The sequence below is a fragment of the Notamacropus eugenii genome, chromosome 1 (genome assembly GCF_028372415.1).
Source record: "Notamacropus eugenii isolate mMacEug1 chromosome 1, mMacEug1.pri_v2, whole genome shotgun sequence".
NCBI lineage: Eukaryota > Metazoa > Chordata > Mammalia > Diprotodontia > Macropodidae > Notamacropus > Notamacropus eugenii.
The window spans coordinates 595,479,870-595,500,972 of NC_092872.1; the positions used below are offsets into that span (position 1 = coordinate 595,479,870).

General features: G+C 36.9%; 1 protein-coding gene across 3 annotated transcripts in view; it reads left to right on the forward strand.

Moving 5' to 3' along the window:
- CFAP61 (cilia and flagella associated protein 61) overlaps positions 1–21,103 on the forward strand; it is a 343,664-nt gene that overhangs the window by 159,086 nt on the left and 163,475 nt on the right. For all 3 annotated transcript variants that reach the window (XM_072634555.1, XM_072634556.1, XM_072634557.1), the window contains one exon: positions 11,909–12,036. In XM_072634555.1, coding sequence (XP_072490656.1) covers positions 11,909–12,036 — 128 coding nt within the window. The remainder of the gene's footprint in view (positions 1–11,908; positions 12,037–21,103) is intronic.

The following is a 21,103-nucleotide window of genomic DNA, read 5'->3' on the forward strand; positions in this document are numbered from 1 at the left end:
TTGATAAGAAGGGTAATGAGGATGGTGAAGGGCCTTGCATCCATGACATATGAAGATCGATTGAAAGAACTAGGCACATTCATCCTGGAGAAGAAAAGACTAAGGGGGCAAGAAGGGGAGATGAAGGGGGAGGATATGATAGCTTTATCTGAAGGGCAGTCAGGTACAGAAGGGATCAGCCTTGTTCTAAAGGTAGAACCAAGAACAATGGATTCTGGAAGTTGTAAGTCAGCAGTTTGGATTTAATGTCAGGAAAAAATTTCCAATGAATGCAGCTACCCTTCGTAGGAAGGAATATAGCACAATGGAAAGCTCATTGGTTCTGGATTAAGAAAACTTGAACTCCAATCTCAGTTCTGCTACTTACAATGTCTGTACAAGGCACTTCACTTCTGTAGGCCTCATTTTCCTTATCTGAAAAATAGAAAGGTATCATTGGACTACATGACTTGAAAGTTCCCTTCTAACTCGTATTCAATGAAAGTGGAATTGGCTGCCTCAAGAGGTCATGGGTTCCCCCTTCCTGGAGGCCTTTAAGCAGAGGCTAAGTATATTGACAGGTATGTTACAGTGAAACTAATAAGTTTCATGTATTGTCTACCAGACAATATGGTCACTGAAGTCCCTTCCAACTCCCAGATTCTATGAGTAAATGGCTTGCCCTCTGGTCATGAAGAGTCTGATGTGATTATATAGTATGGATTTCTTGTCTATCCCAGGGGTGAGGAACCTGCGATCTCGAGGACACATGTGACCCTTTCAGTCCTCAAGTGTAGGCCTTTGACTGAGTCCAAACTTCATAGAACAAATCCTCTTAATAAAAAAGATTTGTTCTGTAAAACTTGGACTGTCAAAAGACCCCACCTAAAGACCCAAGGATAGACTCTATCCTTGCATATAGACACTGATTTTTCCAACTCTACTTCATTTTTCACTCATCCTTTTTCTCCCTCCACATAAAAATATAAGATTTGTATTTTTACCATTCTTAAGGTAGATGTATTTAAAACTTAAGAGGTCAACTTATATACCATGCTCCAGACCTTTTTGAGAGCATATATTCTTGAGTTCCACTTTTAAAAGCTCTCTCTTACTCAAAATATTGCCGTAGTTTTATTAGAAAGAATCAGAAATCCTTCTCTTTGCTTCATTTATTCTATCCACATGACATTTCTTTTGAAGGTATAGTAGATGAGAATCTCTTTTTCTAAGCCCTCATTATTGGTACTAGTGTTTGATTTGGTAACTTACAAAATATTCCTTTATCACTGACATCATTTCATGCTTAGTATACTGTTTCCATCAGTGAAATAACAATTGTCAACATTAGACATTCATAGTCTTTAGTGTTAATCAAAACCTACTAAAAATGAGATTGTCAATAAAATAAAAATGAAAGTTTACTAAAAATGAGACTTCCAGTCTAAGAATATTTTGATTATGGACACAAGCAAAGCAATGGAAAAAGTTGTTTCTTGCTAACTTTCTCTTTTTCTTACAACCTGGGTATTGAGGGAACACCAGAAAGGAGGTAGGATACTCTGTCTTCTTTCACACTAGATAGAACAAACTTCCCATGTGCAAAGCAAGGCCAGTACTGTTCTGGCAAAGGAGTCACTTTGATTAACATTGCCACTGAAGCATCCCTATGCCCTATGTGTAGGGGGTAAAACTAATGTGACAAGAAGTAGAAGCTTTAAAGATGGTAAATTTTGAAACATTTAAAATAAATCTAGAGTAAGAAAATAAAATTTAGAATTTTAAGAACTAGATTGTCATTAGACACTTCATCATACTTGGTAACAAGTATTCTTTTAATTAAAAATGGGGTACAGAATTAAGTTTATTGCAAATCATTATGATGTTAGATTACTCCTCTGGGAAACATATAGTCATTTGTCCTGACATTTTGTTAAAATACAATAGTATTATGGGACCAATCTACCTAATTCTGAACTCCCTGCAGACAGTTAGTGTACTTAACTGTTAAAAAGGTGATTTCTGAAGCATGACAGCTGTTAGTGCTAAAGCTATTGTGTGAAGAACAAAAAACTTATGTTCTACTCATATGCTGCCTTTGTATCATTGATACAAGAGCTGTTTCATAAATGAGATATAATTCCTAACCAATGAATTACATTACTGCTCTATTTGTTACTGTTGGCGCACACTTTTGGAAAACAGCAAAGCAGAATGAAATAAAGCATCCCTTTCTTTAAGGAGCTTTGGATTCTGACCCCTAGTCCCCATTTAATTGTTTACATTCTAGCCATTTTATTTAAACTTGGACTAGAAGCCTTTGAAGAAACTGTTCATACCAACATGCATGTTTTTCAGCCTCTCTTATTCCGGACAATCAAAGCACAAGACTAGACTGGGTTTATTGGTCGCATCTGCTAAAGGACTGTACTTCTTGAAAACTGACCTGGATTACACACAATTTCAGTCACATACTATTTAGAAATAGTGATATGTAAATATAAAATACCTTTCCTTAAGTATTTCTTTTTTTTAATTAGTTTTATTTATTTTTAGTGTTCTACAATCACTACCATATAACTTACATTTTTTTCCCCTGCCTCCCTCCTCCCTCCCCCCTCCCTACCTGAGATGGCATACAATTTTATATAGGATCTACACATACATTCCTATTAAATATATTTTCATGATATTGATGCTGTGTAGAAAAATTATAATGAATGGGAGAAATCATATAACAAACCAAAATGTAATACGCACACAAAAAAATGATCTGCTATATTCTGTGATTGAATCCCATAGTTCTTTCTCTGGATGTGGAAGGCATTTTGCCTTAGAAGACCATTGGGAATTTTTTTTTAAGTCCTTGCATTGCTACGAAGTTCCAAGTCTACCAGAAAAAACTCTTGCACACTGTGGTCGTTGCTGTGCACAGAGTTCTCCTGGTTTTTCTCCTTTCGCTCAGCATCAGATCATATAAGTCTTTCCAGGCCTCTCTGACATCTTCCTGTTCATCATTTCTTATAGCACAATAGTATTCCATTACATTCGCATACCACAATTTATTCAGCCATTCCCCAATTGATGGGCATCACCTTGATTTCCAGTTTTTGGCCACCACAAAGAGTGCTGCTATAAATATTTTTGTACATGTGGGACCCTTTCCCATTTTTATGATCTCTTGGGGGTACAGTCTTAGAAGCAATATTGCTGGGTCAAAGGATATGCACATTTTTCTAGACCTTTGGGCATAGTTCTAAATTGCTCTCCAGAATGGTTGGATCAGCTCACAGCTCTACCAACAATGTATAGTGTTCCAACTCTCTCACATCCTCTTGAACATTTATCATTTTCCTGTTCTGTCATGTTTGCCAATCTGATAGGTGTGATGTGCTACCTCAGAGTTGTTTTGATTTGCATCTCTCTAATCAATAGTGATTTAGAGCATTTTTTCATAAGATTATAGTTTTCTTTAATTTCTTCCTCTGAAAATTGCTGGTTCATATCCTTTGACCATTTGTCAATTGGGGAATGACTTGTATTTTTGTACATTTGACTCAGTTCTCTATATATTCTAGAAATGAGGTCTCTATCCCTGACTTTAGCTGTAAAATTTCTTGCCAAATTTTCTATATCCCTCTGAATTTTGGTTGCATTGGGTTTGGTTGTGCAGAAACTTTTCATTTTAATGTAATCAAAATTATCCATCTTGCACTTCATAATGCTTTCTATCTCTTCTTTAGTCAAAACTTCTTCCCTTCTCCATAAATCTGATAAATACACTATTCCTTGCTCCACCAATTTGTCCATAGTATCAGTTTTAATACCTAGATCGTGTACCCATTTGGATTTTTATTCTTGTGTATGATGTCAGGCATGGGTGTATGCCTAGTTTCCACCACACTGTTATCCAGTTTTCCCAGCAATTTTTGTTGAACAGTGAGTTCTTATCCCAGAAGCTGGGATCCTCGAGTTTATCAAACAGTAGATTGCTATATTCATTGTTTACTGTGTCTTGAGTGCCTAGCCTATTCCACTTGTCTACCCTTCTCTTTCTTAGCCAGAACCAAGTGGTTTTGAGAATTGCTGTTTCATAATACAATTTGAGATCTGGTAGCGCTAGGTCACCTTTCCTAGGATTTCTTTTCATTAGTCCCCTTGATGTTCTGGACCTTTTGTTCTTCCAGGCGAATTTTGATACTGTTTTTTCCAGTTCTAGAAAATAATTGTCTGATAGTTTAATTAGTATGGCACTAAATAAGTAAATTAATTTAGGTAGAATTGTCATTTTTATTATATTGGCTTGGCCTACCCACAAGCAACTGATGTTTTTCCACTTACTTAGATCTGATTTTATTTGTGCGAAAAGTGTCTTGTTGTGTTCATATAGTCCCTAAGTTTGTTTTAGCAGGTAAACTCCCAGATATTTTATAGTGTCTACCCTAGCTTTAAATGCTGTTGGGCTTTGTTACTACTATATAGAAATGCAGAAGAATTGTGTGGGTTTATTTTGTAATCTACAACTTTGCCAAAGTTATTTATTATTTCAAGTAATTTTTACTTGAATCTCTGGGATTTTCTAAACATATCATCACATAATCTGAAAAGAGTGATAACTTAGTTTTTTCTTTGCCTATTCTAATTCCTTCAATTTCTTTATCTTGTCTAATTGCTATAGCTAACATAATGGACATCCTTGTTTAACCCCTGATCTTATTGTAAATGCATCTAGCTTATCTCCATTGCATATAATGCTTATTGAAGGTTTTAGGTAGATACTGCTTGTTATTTTGTGGGAAGTTCCCTTTATTCCTATGCACTCCAATGGCTTTTATTTTAATTTATTTATTTTAAGTTTTCAACATTCATTTCCACAAAATTTTGAGTTCCAAATTTTCTCCCCATCTATCCCCTCCTCCCACCCCAAAACACTGAGCATTGTAATTACTCCTACCACCAATCTGCCATCCCTTCTAACATCCCTCCCTTCACTTATCTCCATCTTCTCTTTTTCTATACCCCATTACCTGTATTTCTTATTTCCCAGCTGTATGCAAAAACAATACTCAACAGTTGTTCCTAAAACTTTGAGTTCCAACTTCTCTTCCTTCCTCCCTCCCTCCCCACCCATCCCCATTGGGAAGGCAAGCAATTCAATATAGGCTCTACATGTATAGCTTTGCAAATGACTTCCCAAGTCCCACTTGTGTATGACTAACTATATTTCCCTCCATCCTATCATGCCCCCCAATTCTTCTATTCTCTCTTTTGACCTTGTCCCTCCCCTAGAGTGTTTGCTTCTAATTGCTCCCCCCTCCCATTGCCCTCCCCTCCATCATCCCCCCCACCCTGCTTGTCCCCTTCTCCCCCACTTTCCTGTATTGTAAGATAGGTTTTCATACCAAAATGAGTCCTTCCTTCCTTGAGTCAAATGTGATAAGAGTAAACTTCACATTTTCCCTCTCACTTCTCCCCTTTTTCCTTCCATTGAAAAGGCTTTTTCTTGCCTCTTTTATGAGAGATAATTTGCCTCATTCCATTTCTCCCTTTCTCCTCCCAATATATTCCTCTCATCCCTTAATTTTATTTTTTTAGATATGATTCTTTCCTATTCAACTCAGCCTGTGCTCTGTGTGTGTGTATGTGTGTCTGTGTTTGTGTGTGTGTGTGTATGTGTGTGTGTGTGTGTGTGTAATCCCACCAACTATCCAGATACTGAAAAAAGTTTCAAGAGTTGCAAATATTGTCTTTCCATATAGGAATGTAAACAGTTCAATTTTAGTAAGTTCCTTATGATTTCTCTTTGCTGTTTACCTTTTCATGCTTCTCTTGATTCTTATGTTTGAAAGTCAAATTTTATTTTCAGCTCTGGTCTTTTCATCAAGAATGCTTGAAAGTCCTCTATTTCACTGAAATACCATTTTTTCCCCTGAAGTATTGTACTCAGTTTTGCTTAGTTTTAGTTCTAGATCCTTTGACTTATGGAATATCATATTTTATGCCCTTCGATCCCTTAATGTAGAAGCTGCTAGATCTTGTGTTATCCTGATTGTAGTTCCACAATACTTGAATTGTTTCTTTCTAGCTGCTTGCAATATTTTCTCCTTAACCTGGTAACTCTGGAATTTGGCCACAATGTTCCTAAGTGTTTCTTTTTTTTGTATCTCTTTCAGGAGGTGATCAGTGGATTCTTTCAATATTTATTTTGCCCCCTGGTTCTAGAATATCAGGGCAGTTTTCCTTGATAATTTCATGAAAGATGATGTCTAGGCTCTTTTTTTTGATCATGGCTTTCAGGTAGTCCCATAATTTTTAAGTTGTCTCTCCTGGATCTGTCTTCCAGGTCAGTTGTTTTTCCAATGAGATATTTCACATTATCTTCCATTTTTTCATTCTTTTGGTTTTGTTTTGTGATTCCTTGGTTTCTCATAAAGTCATTAACCTCCATCTGTTCCATTCTAATTTTTAAAGAACTATTTTCTTCAGTGAGCTTTTGAACCTCTTTTTCCATTTGGCTAATTCTGCTTTTTAAAGCATTCTTCTCCTTATTGGCTTTTTGAACCTCTTTTGCCAGTTGAGTTAGCCTATTTTTCAAAGTATTATTTTCTTCAGCATTTTTTGGGGTCTCCTTTAGCAAGGTGTTGACCCACTTTTCATGCTTTTCTTGCGTCTCTCTCATTTCTCTTCCCAATTTTTCCTCCACCTCTATTACTTGATTTTCAAAATCCTTTTTGAGCTCTTCCATGGCCTGAGCCCATTGAATATTTATTGTGGATGTTTGGGATACAGAAGCCTTGACTTTTATGTCTTTCCCTGATGGTAAGCATTGTTCTTCCTCATCTGAAAGGATGGGAGGAGATACCTGTTCACCAAGAAAGTAACCTTCTATAGTCTTATTTTTTTCCCTTTTTTTGGGCATTTTCCCAACCAGTTACTTGACTTTTGGGTCCTTAGGGTATATTCTGGGGACCTGTAAGATCTCAGTTCCTCCAAGGTGGCACAATTAAGTGTGTACACTGGTCTGGGAGTAGGGAAAGATTTTTGTGCCCAGAATCTTAACTGTTTCCTCTCCACATCCACCTGGCCTCCAGTTCCACCAAGCCAACACTGGGGGCTGAGATTCAGATAAGCTGCATGGGCAGGGCCACCATTCAGTGTGAGATAAAGATCAGCTCCCTCAGGGCCTCTACACAGGGCTGAGGTAAAAATCAGCTCCTCAGTGCCCCTAGGGGTTTTTCGATCCAATGATGTGAGCTACTGTAGGGGCTGCTGTGGGAACTGCTGCCACCTGCCTGATGTGGCCTCTGTGGCCGCTGCCTGAAGCCGGAGCCATAGGAAGGACCTTCTCCCTTCCAGGCCAGCTGTAAAAACCCTGTCACTGACCTTTGGTGCCTGTGGGTTGAGGGATCTGCGAACCTCTGCTACTGCGACTGTGGATTAGCTGCTACTGCCACTGAAAATTCCACCCCCAAGGTGTCCTCCTCCCAGAGCTGTGCCCTGCAGCCAAGGCTGGGCTGGACTCCGCTCTGCATTGGGTGCAACAGACGTTTCCTGTGGGCTTTCAGGTCACCCTGGGCTGAAAATCTCCTCCACTCTGTTGTTCTCCACTTCTGCTGCTCCAGAATTTGTTGAGAATCCTTTTCTACAGGTATTTTATGGGCTGTGTGGGGAAAGCCCGCATATGTGTGTCTTTCTACTCCACCATCTAGGCTCTGCCTTATCATACCTATCTTATCCAGAGTTTTATTCACCTTCTTAACTTCTTTTTTGTTTATTTTAAGATTAGATTTATCAGATTCAGAGAGGGAAAGGTTGAGGTCCTCCACTAGTATAGTTTTGCTGTCTATTTCTTCTTGCAACTCCTCCAAATTCTCCTCTAAGAATTTGGATGCTATACCACTTGAAGTATACATGTTTAGTAATGATATTGCTTCATTGTCTATGGTGCCTTTTAGCAGGATATAGTTTCCTTCATTATCTCTTTTGATTAGATCTATTTCTGCTTTTGCTCTGTCTGAGATTAGGATTGCTAGCCCTGCTTCTCTTACATCAGCTGAAACACAATATATTCTGCTCCAACCTTTTACATTTACCCTGTGTGTATCCCCCCATTTCAAATGTAAACAACATATTGTTGGATTATGACTTTTGATCCATTCTGCTATCCATCTCTGCTTTATGGCAGAGTTCATTCCATTCACATTCACAGTTATGATTACAATCTGTGTCTTTCCCTCCAGCCTCTTTCCCACCATTTGTACTTTTAGTTCTCCCATCTCCCTTCCCCTCCTCAATACAGTTTTCACTTTTGACCACCACCTCCCACAGTCTTCCCTTCCTAACAAGTTTTTCTTTTCCCTTGTTTACCTTTTTATTCCTTTCTTGAGATCTGCGTTTGAAGATCGAATTTTCTATTGAGGTCTGGCCTTTTTGTCAGGAAGGTCTGAAAAATCTCTTATTTCGCTGAATGTTCCTCTCCTTGACTAAAATGTTTTGCTGAACTTTGCTGGGTAATTGATCCTTAGTTGTAGTCCCAGCTCCTTTGCCTTACAGAATATCAGATTCCAATTCCTTTGATTTTTTAATGTAGCAGCTGTAAGGTCCTATGTGATCCTGACTGTAGCTCCTCAATATTTGAATGGTTTCTTTCTGGCTGCCTGTAGTATTTTCTCCTTCTCTTGATAGTTCTAGAATTTGGCAACAATATTTCTTGGTGTTTTTAGTTTGGGATGCCTTTCAGGAGGTGAATGGTGGATTCTTTTGATGACTCTTTTGCCCTCTGAATCTAGCACTTCTGGACAGTTTTCCTTGATGATTTCTTGGAAGATATTTTTCAGACTCTTTTTTTCATCATGGCTTTCTGGTAGGCCAATAATTCTTAAATTTTCTCTCCTGGATCTATTTTCCAGGCCAGTTGTTTTTCCAATTAGATATTTTACATTTTCTTCTGTCTTTTCATTCTTTAGATTTTGTTTGACTGATTCTTGATGTCTCATAGAATCATTAGCTTCTGTTTGTCCAATTCCAATTTTCATCAAATTGTTTTCTTCAGTTAACTTTTGCATCTTCTTTTCCATCTGTCTAATTATTCCTTTTAAGGAATTATTTTCTCCAGTAATTATTTGTACTTTCTTTTCCAGTTGTCCAATTTTCCCAGTTAGGTTTTGTGCTTCCTTTTCCATTTATAAAATTTTCCTTTTTAAAGAACTGTTCTCTTCAGAGAGTTCTTTTTTCATACTTTTAAAATCATTGGCCATTTTTTCTTCTATTTCCTTCTTCAGCTGTTCCAGGAGTGCTCTTTGTGCATGGGAGCTGTTCATAGTCCCTTCTGAAGTTTCAGGTGGGAGTACAGTCTCAATATTGACCTTTTTGGTGTTTTCATTTTGATCCTTGTCCCCATAGAAAGATTCTGTGGTCTTTTCGTTCTAGCTCTGCTTCTTCTTGCTCATGATGGTGAGGCTTTGTGTGTTGTGGCCTCTGGTTCTTTCAGTTAGAAGCTAGAGAATCTGTTGTTGAGCTGCTGGAATAGGAAAGCTAAGGGCAGATGCTTTTGTTTTTCCTTCTGTTTTGTGTTTCCTGCCTTAGCTCTGGGGCTAGCTTGTTAAGTGTGGGGGAGGGGTGGTCTGGTCACTGGAAATCTCCTCAGCTAAGCTAGAGCACAGGCAAGGTCAGCTCATGCCTGGGTCCTAGTGGGAGTTTCCACTCCTTTTGTGACTCCTCTCCTAGTGCTGAGGCAGTCCTGGGTCCTAGTGTGAGTTTCCACAGCCCCTGGGGCTCCTCTCCTTCTGGTTCGCCCCTGCCACAGTAAGAGGAATCCCCTTTAGCTATTTTCCTAGCCTCAGGTGCTGTGAGACTGTTTGCCTCTTTAGCTGTTCCCACTGATCCAGGATTTTTCTGGGGAAATATTTTATGGTTCTTTTGAGGTCAATGAGGGGAGGGGAAGAGAACATTTACCAATCACTCTGCCATTTTGGCTCCCAGAAGACTTACAGATGTTTAATCTTTGGGCTGAAAGTCTCCAGAGCATCTGATACTTGGGTCTCAGTGGCTGTCACTCACTCAGCTCCACTGCCCTGGGGGTCTCCCACTTGGCTGTGCTGTGTGCTGTAGGCTTACCCCCTTGGAACAGATCCTTCCTGTAGATCTTCCAGTCTGTCCTGGTCTGTGAATCTGCCACAGTCTGTCTCCTATTGGATCCTGCACCTCCAAAACTTGGTCAGATTCTCTTTTTTAGAGGTATCTGAAGGAGTTTGTCTAAGAACTTAGGTGAGTAGTTGCTCTCACTCTGACCTCTGCTCCTGAAGTATTTCTTGACTTATTCTAGGAAGTTTTCATTGAGTAGAATAGCTTTTGTGATTATTTGATGAAATTATTTTTATTGCATAGTTAAAATATTAACTATTCAATTAAATTAAAATGTTTTCATGTTTGGATTTAGTTTCTAGACATTTTGTTTTTGTGTATTCTTTAATTCATATTTACAGATATCAGAGGTTTTCTAATAACACTGTATGATTTGATACGAACCATGGGACTTCAGTTTTCTCATCTGTAAGATGAAGGGAGTCACATTAGATAGTCTTAAAACTAAGGAATTATGAGAGGTAGAAATTTGTGGTAGAATGAAGGCAGGGAACTTTGGAGTTATGGGTGGAGGTACAAAAGAGTTCCAGAGTGGGTACTATTTGCAGGTGAATGGCACCACCATCCCAGATTAACCACAGGATCAAGTATAATTGGAACCTTTCCTGGTTAGATGATCTATGAAAGGACTGATCTACTGGGACAAAACTTGCTGTTGGCCTGAATGTGTCATGAGGCATGGTTGAGAACTAGTGAATTTAGCTATTCTCAATTTCCTCCCTTCCCATCTTCCCCTAATTGCTTCCTGGTGACCTGTCATCATTTGCCTTTTTGGGTTTCATGCTCCTAAAACTGTTTTTACCATTATAATAAGTAACTTCTCCAGAAAAATTGAGTGTCTGCTATAGAGGAGTGGGTAAGAAGGAGAAACATGATGGCTGATGGAGATTTTTTCAGTGTACTATAGAGCAAAGGCCAGTCTATGCTCACTGGCTAGGGAAGAGAAAAGATTCTTTGCTAATATACAGTCCTCTGATCTTACTGAATTCCATGAATATCTAACACTAAAAGCTCTGAAAGTGAAAAGAACAAAAAATGAACCTCTGAGACCAATTGCTCTGGACTTTATAAAGAAAAACTCTGACCCTATATTAAGCTCTCTGGCAACACAAACCAGACTTTTATTAATGTTATTGTCAATCCACTGTTTTTTGTAGGAACTTTTTAAAACCCCTTGTCTATTTTATGAGGGTCAGTTTGGTTAAAACTTAATAAAAATAGTCCATAAGTCCCCTTAAACAAGCATGCATAAACTGTGATATGTCACAATATGCTAAAATTGAATGAAAGGTCAAAGTTTGTCAATGCTTCCATGTTGTATAGGATGCATTCTTCCCTTAGAATAAATACCTCTTATTTCTATATATAAAATATGTCCACCTGACATATGGACAGCATCAAGCCGTGTGTGTGTGTGTGTGTGTGTGTGTGTGTGTGTGTGTGTGTATGAGTGTGTGTATAGATACATACATATATATAAAATTAAAGTTTAACTTCTCTTTTTAGGTAAAAAATAAATAGAACTAAAAGTTGATTTCATTAATTGATTTATCTTGTGTTATTTGGTAATATAGTATATTGTGTGTATCCCATTCCCCTTGTAAAAAAAAATAGCTCCATGATGTAAATGTTTCATTTAAACTTTGTGTCCTCCTCTGGCCATTTGTTGTGCTTGAACTGAGAAATTATTGGATTAATTTTAGCCAGTTTTAAAACATAAAATGAGAGTGTTTTGGGGTGCAAATCAAGTCACATTTTCACCCTTCCATGTTTGTTTTTCTTCTAGCCATGCTATGCCCTGTATCACACAAATAGAAAGCTAATGCTCGAGCCCAAAGTGACTATAAATGCAAGAATTGTGGTTGTCGGAGCATCCAATGTTGGAATTTCTTTCTTAGAAACATTGATTTTTTGGTAAGTTGGTTTTTAAAAAATAATAATGGTACTAATAATTACTAAAGCATCTCACATCCAAACAGGAAAGTTTTTCCCTGGTCAAAATAATTTTCTTGCTGACAACTATAGGCACCTGTGACATAGTGGGAAGAACCTTGAATTTGGCATCAGAAGTCCTGGGTTCCAGTTCATTTAGTCAGTCAGTCAATAAACATTTATTAGGTACCTACTAAGTGCCAGATACTGTGCTAAGAGCTGGGGACAGAAATAAAGAGAGACAGTCCCTGCTCTCAAGAGGCTTACAATCCAATAGAGGAAAACAATAGATAAAAGGAAGATAAAAAACAGGGGTAGGGGAAGATACCCAGTAGCAACATATGATGACAATGCTTGGCATATAGTAGGTATTTAATAAATGATTACTAGGTTGAATTGAAATAATAGAGACATCAAAAGAGTCCCAGAACAGTGTAGCTGGTAGGAAATGGGGAGGTTTTGGAGTTTATATAGCTGTGCCTATCAGAGGGGTAGACTGTGCTGATGAGATGTGAGTACTAATGCTGATTTGATCTTGTAGAATAATGACTATTAGTTCCCTTGGACGTGAAGGCATGATGAAATGCAAAGACTTCCAAAAGCAACGAATTAAGTTTATTCCTCTGTGTTAGACAATAAATGATTTGCACAAGGACATTGTGAAAATATACATTTATCACGCATGAAGGGAGGAAAATTCCTGGATTCTCTAACCTTCTGCATTAAACATATTAGGTAGTCAAATTATCTAAATATCCTGTTGAAAGATACATAGAGAAAATTCCAATGAAGAGAGATATAGAGCAAATGTTTCTACTTGGAAGGAAGAGTGAGAGAGAGAAAAATCAGAAACATTCCAGTGCCAGGCTGTGGGCACTTAGGGATCAGGCAGCATGGGGTGCTCCCTAAGGAATGATCCCACCCCCTCCTTCACTTATTCTTCTTCCCCCTCTTATCTGTTTCTCTCACCCACACATAAACCCACAATATTTTTTCCATCATGTTGGAGAATAAGATATTTCATACCAATGAATTTTCTAGATAACATATACTTTCCCCTTCAGTCACTATTGAGAAATGACCTTACCCTGTTATTGAAGGAAATACATTGTCATTGTTCAAACCCAACTCATGCTCAAACATTTTCACTTGCATAGTAATGGTGGTAAGACAAATAAACAAAAGATCTGTAGTCTTTGGGATATGGGAAAAGGTGAATCCTATAGGTCAGAAACTAGTGGCAAAGGCAGAAACTGAAAGGAAAGTCCGGGTCCTTAGTTAAAGAGATTAAAGAAGAAATCAAAGGCCAGGACAGTGTCCCTTTGTACTAGGTGCAAAGAATGACCCACATTCCCAAGAAAATCATGGATATCACAAGCATCTTGGCTTTTTCTCTTAAATGCTGAAACTTTTTTTTCATTTTTATCAATTTGTGTTGGAAAATTTCCTAAAACATATTGTTAGAAGTACTTAGCTTACGCAGTTTATATTGCAAAATTTTGTAAGACAACAAGAACTCAGATCGACTCTCCTTAAAGCAATATGATAAGTAGTTCTCAGACAGTCTACAATAATCTATTTGGGGCAGCTAGGTGGTTCAGTGGATAGAACACCAGTGCAGGAGTCAGGAGGACCTGAGTTCAAATCTTACCTCAGACACTTGACACTCACTAGCTGTGTGACCTTGGGCAAGTCTCTTAACCCCAATTGCCTCATCCTGGGTCATCTCCAGTCATCCTGGTCATTGGATTCAGATGCCTCTGGAGGAGAAGTGAGGCTGATGACCTGCACAGCCCTCCCTCACTCAAAACAAAGTCAAGTGCAAGTCATGTCATTATTTCTCTGATGGCATGTTCTTCTTCGGCAACGAAGGACAAGCACACACATAATAACCTCTTTAACATTTCTTATATATTCAAATGGATCTCTGATTCCATTGAGGTGGATGTTGCCTCCCTCAATGCACACCTCGTCCACTTTGTGCATCTTGTCCCTATGACTCTTGTCCATAACTAAACCACAAGGGAGTCACCAATGTGCTAGACTGTGAGCTCCTTGAGAACAGAGGCTGTCTTTTGCCTTTTTCAGTAGTTAGCACAGTGCCTGCTACAGAGTAAGTATTTAATAAATGTTTAATGACTACCTGACTAGGAGTTTACCTTGTTTTCTCTTGACGTTGTGAGGATACTGATAAAGCACATGGGGGCATCTACCTGTTTTCTTCCTACTTTATCTGTTAGGTCTTGCAGCCTGCTCACACCCACGTTGCATTTCTTCATTGTCCAAGTGATGTTCAGTTGCCATTCTTTGGAGATTGTGGTGTTATATAACTCAAAACCATTTGAAAACATTGGCAAAATATTGATTTTTTAAAAATGACCATTCTTAGGTCATTTTTAAATTTTTCATTTTCTTTCTATATTGTAATTTAAAAACTGAACACAATTGCCAAAGAATTGGAAACTGAAGGGATGCCCATCAACTGGGGAATGACTGGACAAGTTATGGTATACAAATGTGATGGAATACTATGGTGCTGTAAGAAATGATGAAGGGGGAAGGTTTCAGAAAAACTGGGGAAGATTTGTATGCACTGTTGAAAAGTGAATAGCTGTCTCCCAGAGGATAATTTATACATTCACAATTCTATAATTCCAAAGGACTCATGCATTAACATTCTCTCCACCACATGATAGAGAGCTACTGATGGTTTCAGAATGCAAATTGAAGCCTATTTTCTTTATTTTGTTTCCTTTCTTTTCTTTCTTTGTTGGGACATGGTTAATACTGAATTTTTTTGCACAACTATACATATTAGTAATGGGTTCTTCTTGCCTTCTCAATGAATGGTGGAGGGGAGGAAGGGAGGTAGAGAATTCAGAACCTAAAATAATTTAAAAAAAATGAGTGGACACAATATAGCTTGACTAGGCCAGAGTGCAGTGGGACTATCACTTCCTTATTCCTAGAAACCTTTTTTAAGAGAGGTTTTTAACCTCTCTTACAACAGCCCAAGATAACATTAGGTTTTTTTTTGTTTGTTTGTTTCCATATGACACTGTTGGCACATCTTGAGCTTGCTGTTCTCTAAAACCCCCAGCTCTTTTTTTTTTCCACACCAACCCTTTTCCTGTTTTTAAAATTAGCTTTATTTTGTTTTCATTTCTGAATTTTCTCCCTTTGCCCTTCCCCTTCTTCACCCATTGAGAAGACAAGGAAACCAAAACCTATTCGAAATATATATAGTTGTACAAAAAAATTCCTGGATTAGCCATGTTAAAAAAAAAATAAGAACTTTATGGGTATACCCTCAGTTTCTAATTCTTTGCCACCATAAAAAAATGCTATCAATTTTGTTGTATATATGTATGTATATATGTACATAATTGTGTATGTTATAGATAGATAGATAAGTATGTATATATCCTATTCTTCTTTCTTTAATCCCGTTTGGGTGTAGACCTCAAAGAGGAGTGGTAGTAGTAGTAGTAGTAGTAGTAGTAGTAGTAGTAATAGTAATATGACTGGGTCAAAGGTCATGAAGGGTTCAATAGCTTTTTCAGAAAAGTTCCAAATTTATTTCCAGGATTACTGGACTAATTCCACTAACAGTGCATAAATGTAACTGTTTTACCATAGTCCCTCTAGTATTGACCATTTTTTCTTTTCTGTTATCTTAGCCAATCTGATATGTATGAGGTAGTACTTCAGAGTTGCTTTAATTTGGATTTCTATAATTATTAGTGATTTAGAGCATTTTTATATGATTATTGATAACTTGTATTTCCTCTTCTGAAAACTACCTATTCATATCCTTTGATGATTTATTAATTGAGGAATGGATCTTATTCTTGTAACTCAATTATTCTTGTGACTCAGTTCCCTACGTATCTTAGAAATGAGACCTTTATCAGAGAAACTTACTACAAAAACTTTTCCTCCAGTTTTGTTTATGCAAAAAGCTTTTTAATTTTATGTAGTAAAAGTTATCAATTTTCACCTCTTGTAAACATCTCCAGCTCTTGTTAGGTTGTGCATATTTTTGTCTATTTCATAGACTTGACAGCTGATTTCTCCCATGTTCCATTAATTTGCTTATGATCTCATCCTTTATGTATAAATTATATACCCTTTCTAAGCTTGTCTTGGTAGACAGTGTGAGATATTGATCTATATTTGATTTTTGCCGATTGCTTTCCAGTTTTCTAACAGTCTTTGTCAAATAGTAGTTGGGATCTTTGGGTTGATCGAACACTAGGATGTTGTGCTTATTTGCTTCTGCATATTATGTGCCTAATTTGTTTCACTGATAGTCTTGGCATTTTGTTCTTCTAGATGAATTTTGTTATGATTTCTTCCAGATCAATGAATTCTTTAGTAGTTGAACTGATATGGTACTGATAAATAGATTAATTTAGGTAGTATTATTTTTATTACATTATCTGACCTACCCATGAGCAATTAAAATTTCTCTAATTACTTAAGATTTATCTTTATTCATATGAAGAATATTTGGTAATTGTGTTTATTAGTTCTTAATGTTTGTCTTGGTAGGTAGACCCACAGAAATTTTGTACTGTTTCTAGTTTCTTTCTGGATACTTGCAATATTTTTTTTTTAACCTAGAAGCTCCGTATTTAGCCTACAGTATTCCTAGTAGTTTTCATTTGGGGATTTCTTTCAGGATATGGCTGATGGATTCTCTCAATTTCTTCTTTACCCTCTAGCTCAATGATACCTAGATAGTTTTCATTTGTGATTCTTGAAATATGATATCTAGTCTTATCATCATACTTAGCATTTCTAGTATAAAACTGAACAGTGTTGGTAATAATGGACATCCTTGTTTCACCCCAATTTTATTGGAAAGTTTCTAGTTTATTCCCATTTTAGATAATGCTTTCTTTTAGTTTTAGATAGATACTATTTATCATTTTAAGAAAAGTTCCATTTATTCCTGTGCTTTCTATTGTTTTTAAAAAGAATGTGTACTGTACTATGCTTTTAAATTCATCCTGTTTTCTGTCCTTGCTTCTGTCTTCTGAACTTATTATACTCTGTTATTATATTTGCGTGTGTATAGTAAATATAATAACAGGATATACATGTATGTTGTTATATTTGTGTGTATACAACACACATTATGTATATAATACAGATACATCTATGCATACATCTATACATAGATGTATGTGTATACGTATGTATGTGTATATATGTATATGTATGTGTATGTGTGTATATATATGTGTATGTATGTATATCTTTCTTCCTTAGCAGATCATAAATTCATTGAGGTCAGAGACTCTGTACACTATATTGTGTGCAGAAGACACTCTGAGCAAATGTAGGCTAAAAGAATGAAGGAATATATTGCAAGGAGGAAAGTCCATGAAATTTTCCTTTTACCTCTGCTCCCAAAGGAGTTTCAGATCTTTTTACACAACAAAAACAGTGTAGGAATTCATTCACTCTCTAGCCCAAATAAAATATTGCTGTAGAAAAATGATTGGGTTCTACCTCCTCACCAAAGAATGCCCAGAAGGCCAACACTCAGTAATCTGGCTTAAAAAAAATCAATCATGCCTCTGATTTGGATAATCATTATAATCTGGCAGGATGATAAAGAAAAAGAGGTCAGACTACTATTTTTTGAATCCATCATATGTAAATTAATGAATCAATAGGACATTATGGAGCTTAACCCTATGAATAGGCCTCTAGCAGCTGCAGCCCATCCTTCCCCTCCACCCCTCTTGTCCTTTCCAAGGGAACAGGAGGGCTGTCTAGTGGGAAAGAAACTGAGAACTGTCCTTTCTGACTCCACAGTCACCCTAAGGGAAATAGACTGATTTTATCTTCAAAAACAGATTATTGCATGGCACGATTTCATGTAGTCTCTTCCCCCCAAATGCTGTTTCACTCCATGGCTTTTTTTGTGTTCAGATTCCTATGAAAGTGAATAAAATCCCTCATTCTCCAGATAGAGAATAAAAGGCTTAGAGTACAAATGCTTGACTGAAGTATAGAGTTTAATCAAGAAATTTACATACAAGAGTATTTTACTTTGCCCAGTAGGTCCTAAAAATGAAAAATTATGTCTGCATCAAATATTTATTATTGTAATTGTATTTTAAGCACAGTTGGAGAGCTTGCTATTTAAAAGAATCCTGTGATAAATCCTTTTGTATTATGAGTAATCTCTCCTTAATCTTTCTATCTTACTTGATTTTTTGTTTTTAATGGATTTTATTGATATCTTCTGGTTTTAAATCACCTAGATTTTTTTCCTGTATCCTTCTCCCTCCCCACACCATCATCTTTTATGATGAAGAATCTTTTTTTAAAAATTAAAAAGATGAAGTAGAACCAAGATGGCAAACCATCAGGAAGCAGTACAACTGAGCTGTTTTCTACCAAAACTCTCCCAAACAGACTTAAAAGACACACTAGATAAAGATAAAGACACACTAGATTAGATTTTTTTATCATAAAGATAAAAATCTAAGAAAGAACTTGGAGTGAGTCACTTTCCCAGCCCATGTCAGTAAAGGGAGATAGAGAGGTCTGTGGATGCTGAGGATTGGGTTTGGCAGTGAACATATATGGTTTAGAGCAGTCTAGCACAGGGAGAGTCTATGTGTCAAGATAAGAGGAGATCCTACACCCATACTGGAGCACTGAAAATATGGTAACAGGTGTCATTTGATGGCTTTTTTGCACACTGTCCAGTTCTGGTTCACAGATGCAGGACAGACTAAGAAGATGACCTGTACTCAAAGATGGAGTTCCGGGTAAAAAGCAGTTGAAGGCCCTGGGCTATGTACCAAGAAAGGAGCAAATTCATAAGCAAGCAGCAGCAGGACTAGCCCAGACTTTCCCTCCAGAAGTGTGCAGAGATAGCCTTAAAGTCAAATCTGAAATGAAAAAGAATGAGCAAACAATTACGCTACAACGAACTTTACTACAACTAAAAGTGTGCTGTTAAGTACTTTGGCATATATGGAACCTTTCTTTTGTCAGTTTTCTCTTTAGGGTATATGCCTAGCATTGGAATCTCTGGGTGAAAAGGTCTGATTTTTGTATGTTTTCCATTAAACATGGTATGTGTGTGCCTATTTATTAAACATGTCAGAAAATCCCTCCTCTTAATGAACATAAGAGGGATATTATCTTTTGCTTTTCTAGTCTCAGCATATCTACTTTTCTCCCTAAATTAATGTTCTCTGAAATTATCTTTGACAAGCATTGCTAATATCATATTGTATTTGTTCGCTATTCATTTACATCTTGCTATTTATCCTGCAATTTTTCTTAGAAATGTTATCATTCAAATTTGGGTTTTTTAAAAATCTGAAACATGATTTGTTCAGGTTAGGAAATATTATTCTATATATCACCTGATGTGAATAAAATTTTTTTCTAGTGCAAATGTGGACTTTTTAAAGTCTGATTTAATCCTTGTTGTTGTATAGATATAAATAGAATTCTATAAAATGTTGTGTCAGTAACATAGTCTTTAAATTCTAGCTTTGGTTATAAACAAGTGGAATCAGGTATTATTAGTATTATTCTCAGCTGAAATTGCTCATGGTCTGCAAATAAAAACACATTTGCTACACTTTGCTAAAACTAACAGTTTGGCTTTGGGGAAGACCACAGCAATGTTAGGATTGTGCATATTACACAAGATAGGTGATCATTAAACTCTTCAGATTTACCAACTATTGTCTATAAACCCTAGGTTGTTTATGGTTTGATTTGGCCTATGCAGACCCTTCTTTAAAAAAAAAAAAACAAACCACTAAAAGAGCAAAAACAACAAAAAAGACCTCAGATTTCTCATTCAAGAAATTCCCTTATCATAAATTGAATTCAACTCTGTTTAGTTCAGTTCAGTAAACATGTTTTAAGTGCTTCCTATGTGCAAAGTCTTATGCTAAGCCCTGGACATATGAAGGTAAAACACAGCTCTGTCTCTGCTGTTAAAGTGATCTGTAAAATAATGAGAGAGCATGTTTAGGTCCATATATTCTGTAGTCCTTCAAAAGATCTTTGATATGCATATTCCCTGCCCCACCCCAGAACACAACACCCCCCCACACACTTTGGTAGGCAGTCAATCATGAGTTGCTCTGACTAGAAAAATGAACAACCTAACATTTTAGTGATGAGCTTTTCCAAACAAAGCTTAGTTGGTCCTCAGATAACAGACACATATTTGCCCTTTTCTATCTTGCTAGAAGTTTCCAAAGCTGGGGGTGGGGGTGGACTCACCTCCGATGAAAGAGGCAACATTTGGTTGTCAGTAGAGGATAAACATGTGTGTGTGTGTGTGTGTGTGTGTGTGTGTGTGTGTGTGTGCATTTGCCTACATGTTTGTATATATTTAGAGTTTTTTGTTTTTGTTCTGTTTTGTTTTCGTCCAGGACTATGATTTCATTAGCTCCTGCTAAGGAAACTCTCTCTACCAATGTAGCTTACAACCTGGGACAGTGAGAGGCTAAGTTATTTACCAAGGGTCATAGAGCCAGTATGTTTCTTTTTAAAAATCATTATATATTTATTTTTAACATTCATTTAAAATTTTTTTAATTCCAAATTTTCTCTTTCCCTTCATTCCTTCCCCCACTCATTGATAAGGCAAGCAATATGATATCAATTACACATGTGAAATCATGCAAGACAATTCCATATTAGCCATATTGCAAAGAAAAAAGCTAGATAAAAAAAGTGAAAAAGTTGTACTTCAAGCTGTCCTCAGAGTTCATCAGTTCTCCCTCTGGAGGTAGCATTTTTTTTTATCATGAGCCCTTTGGAATTGTCTTACATCATTGTCTTGATCCGAGTAGCTAAGTCTTTCACAGTTGATCATTGTTACAATGTTGCTATTACTATATACAATGTTCTTCTGGTTCTACTCACTGTACTTTGCATCAGTTCATATAAATCTTGGGTTTTTCTGAAACCATACTATTCGTCATTTCTTATAGCATCACAATCACATACGACAAGCCTCTCAGCGCCCCAGGCTGTGAGCTAAAGAACA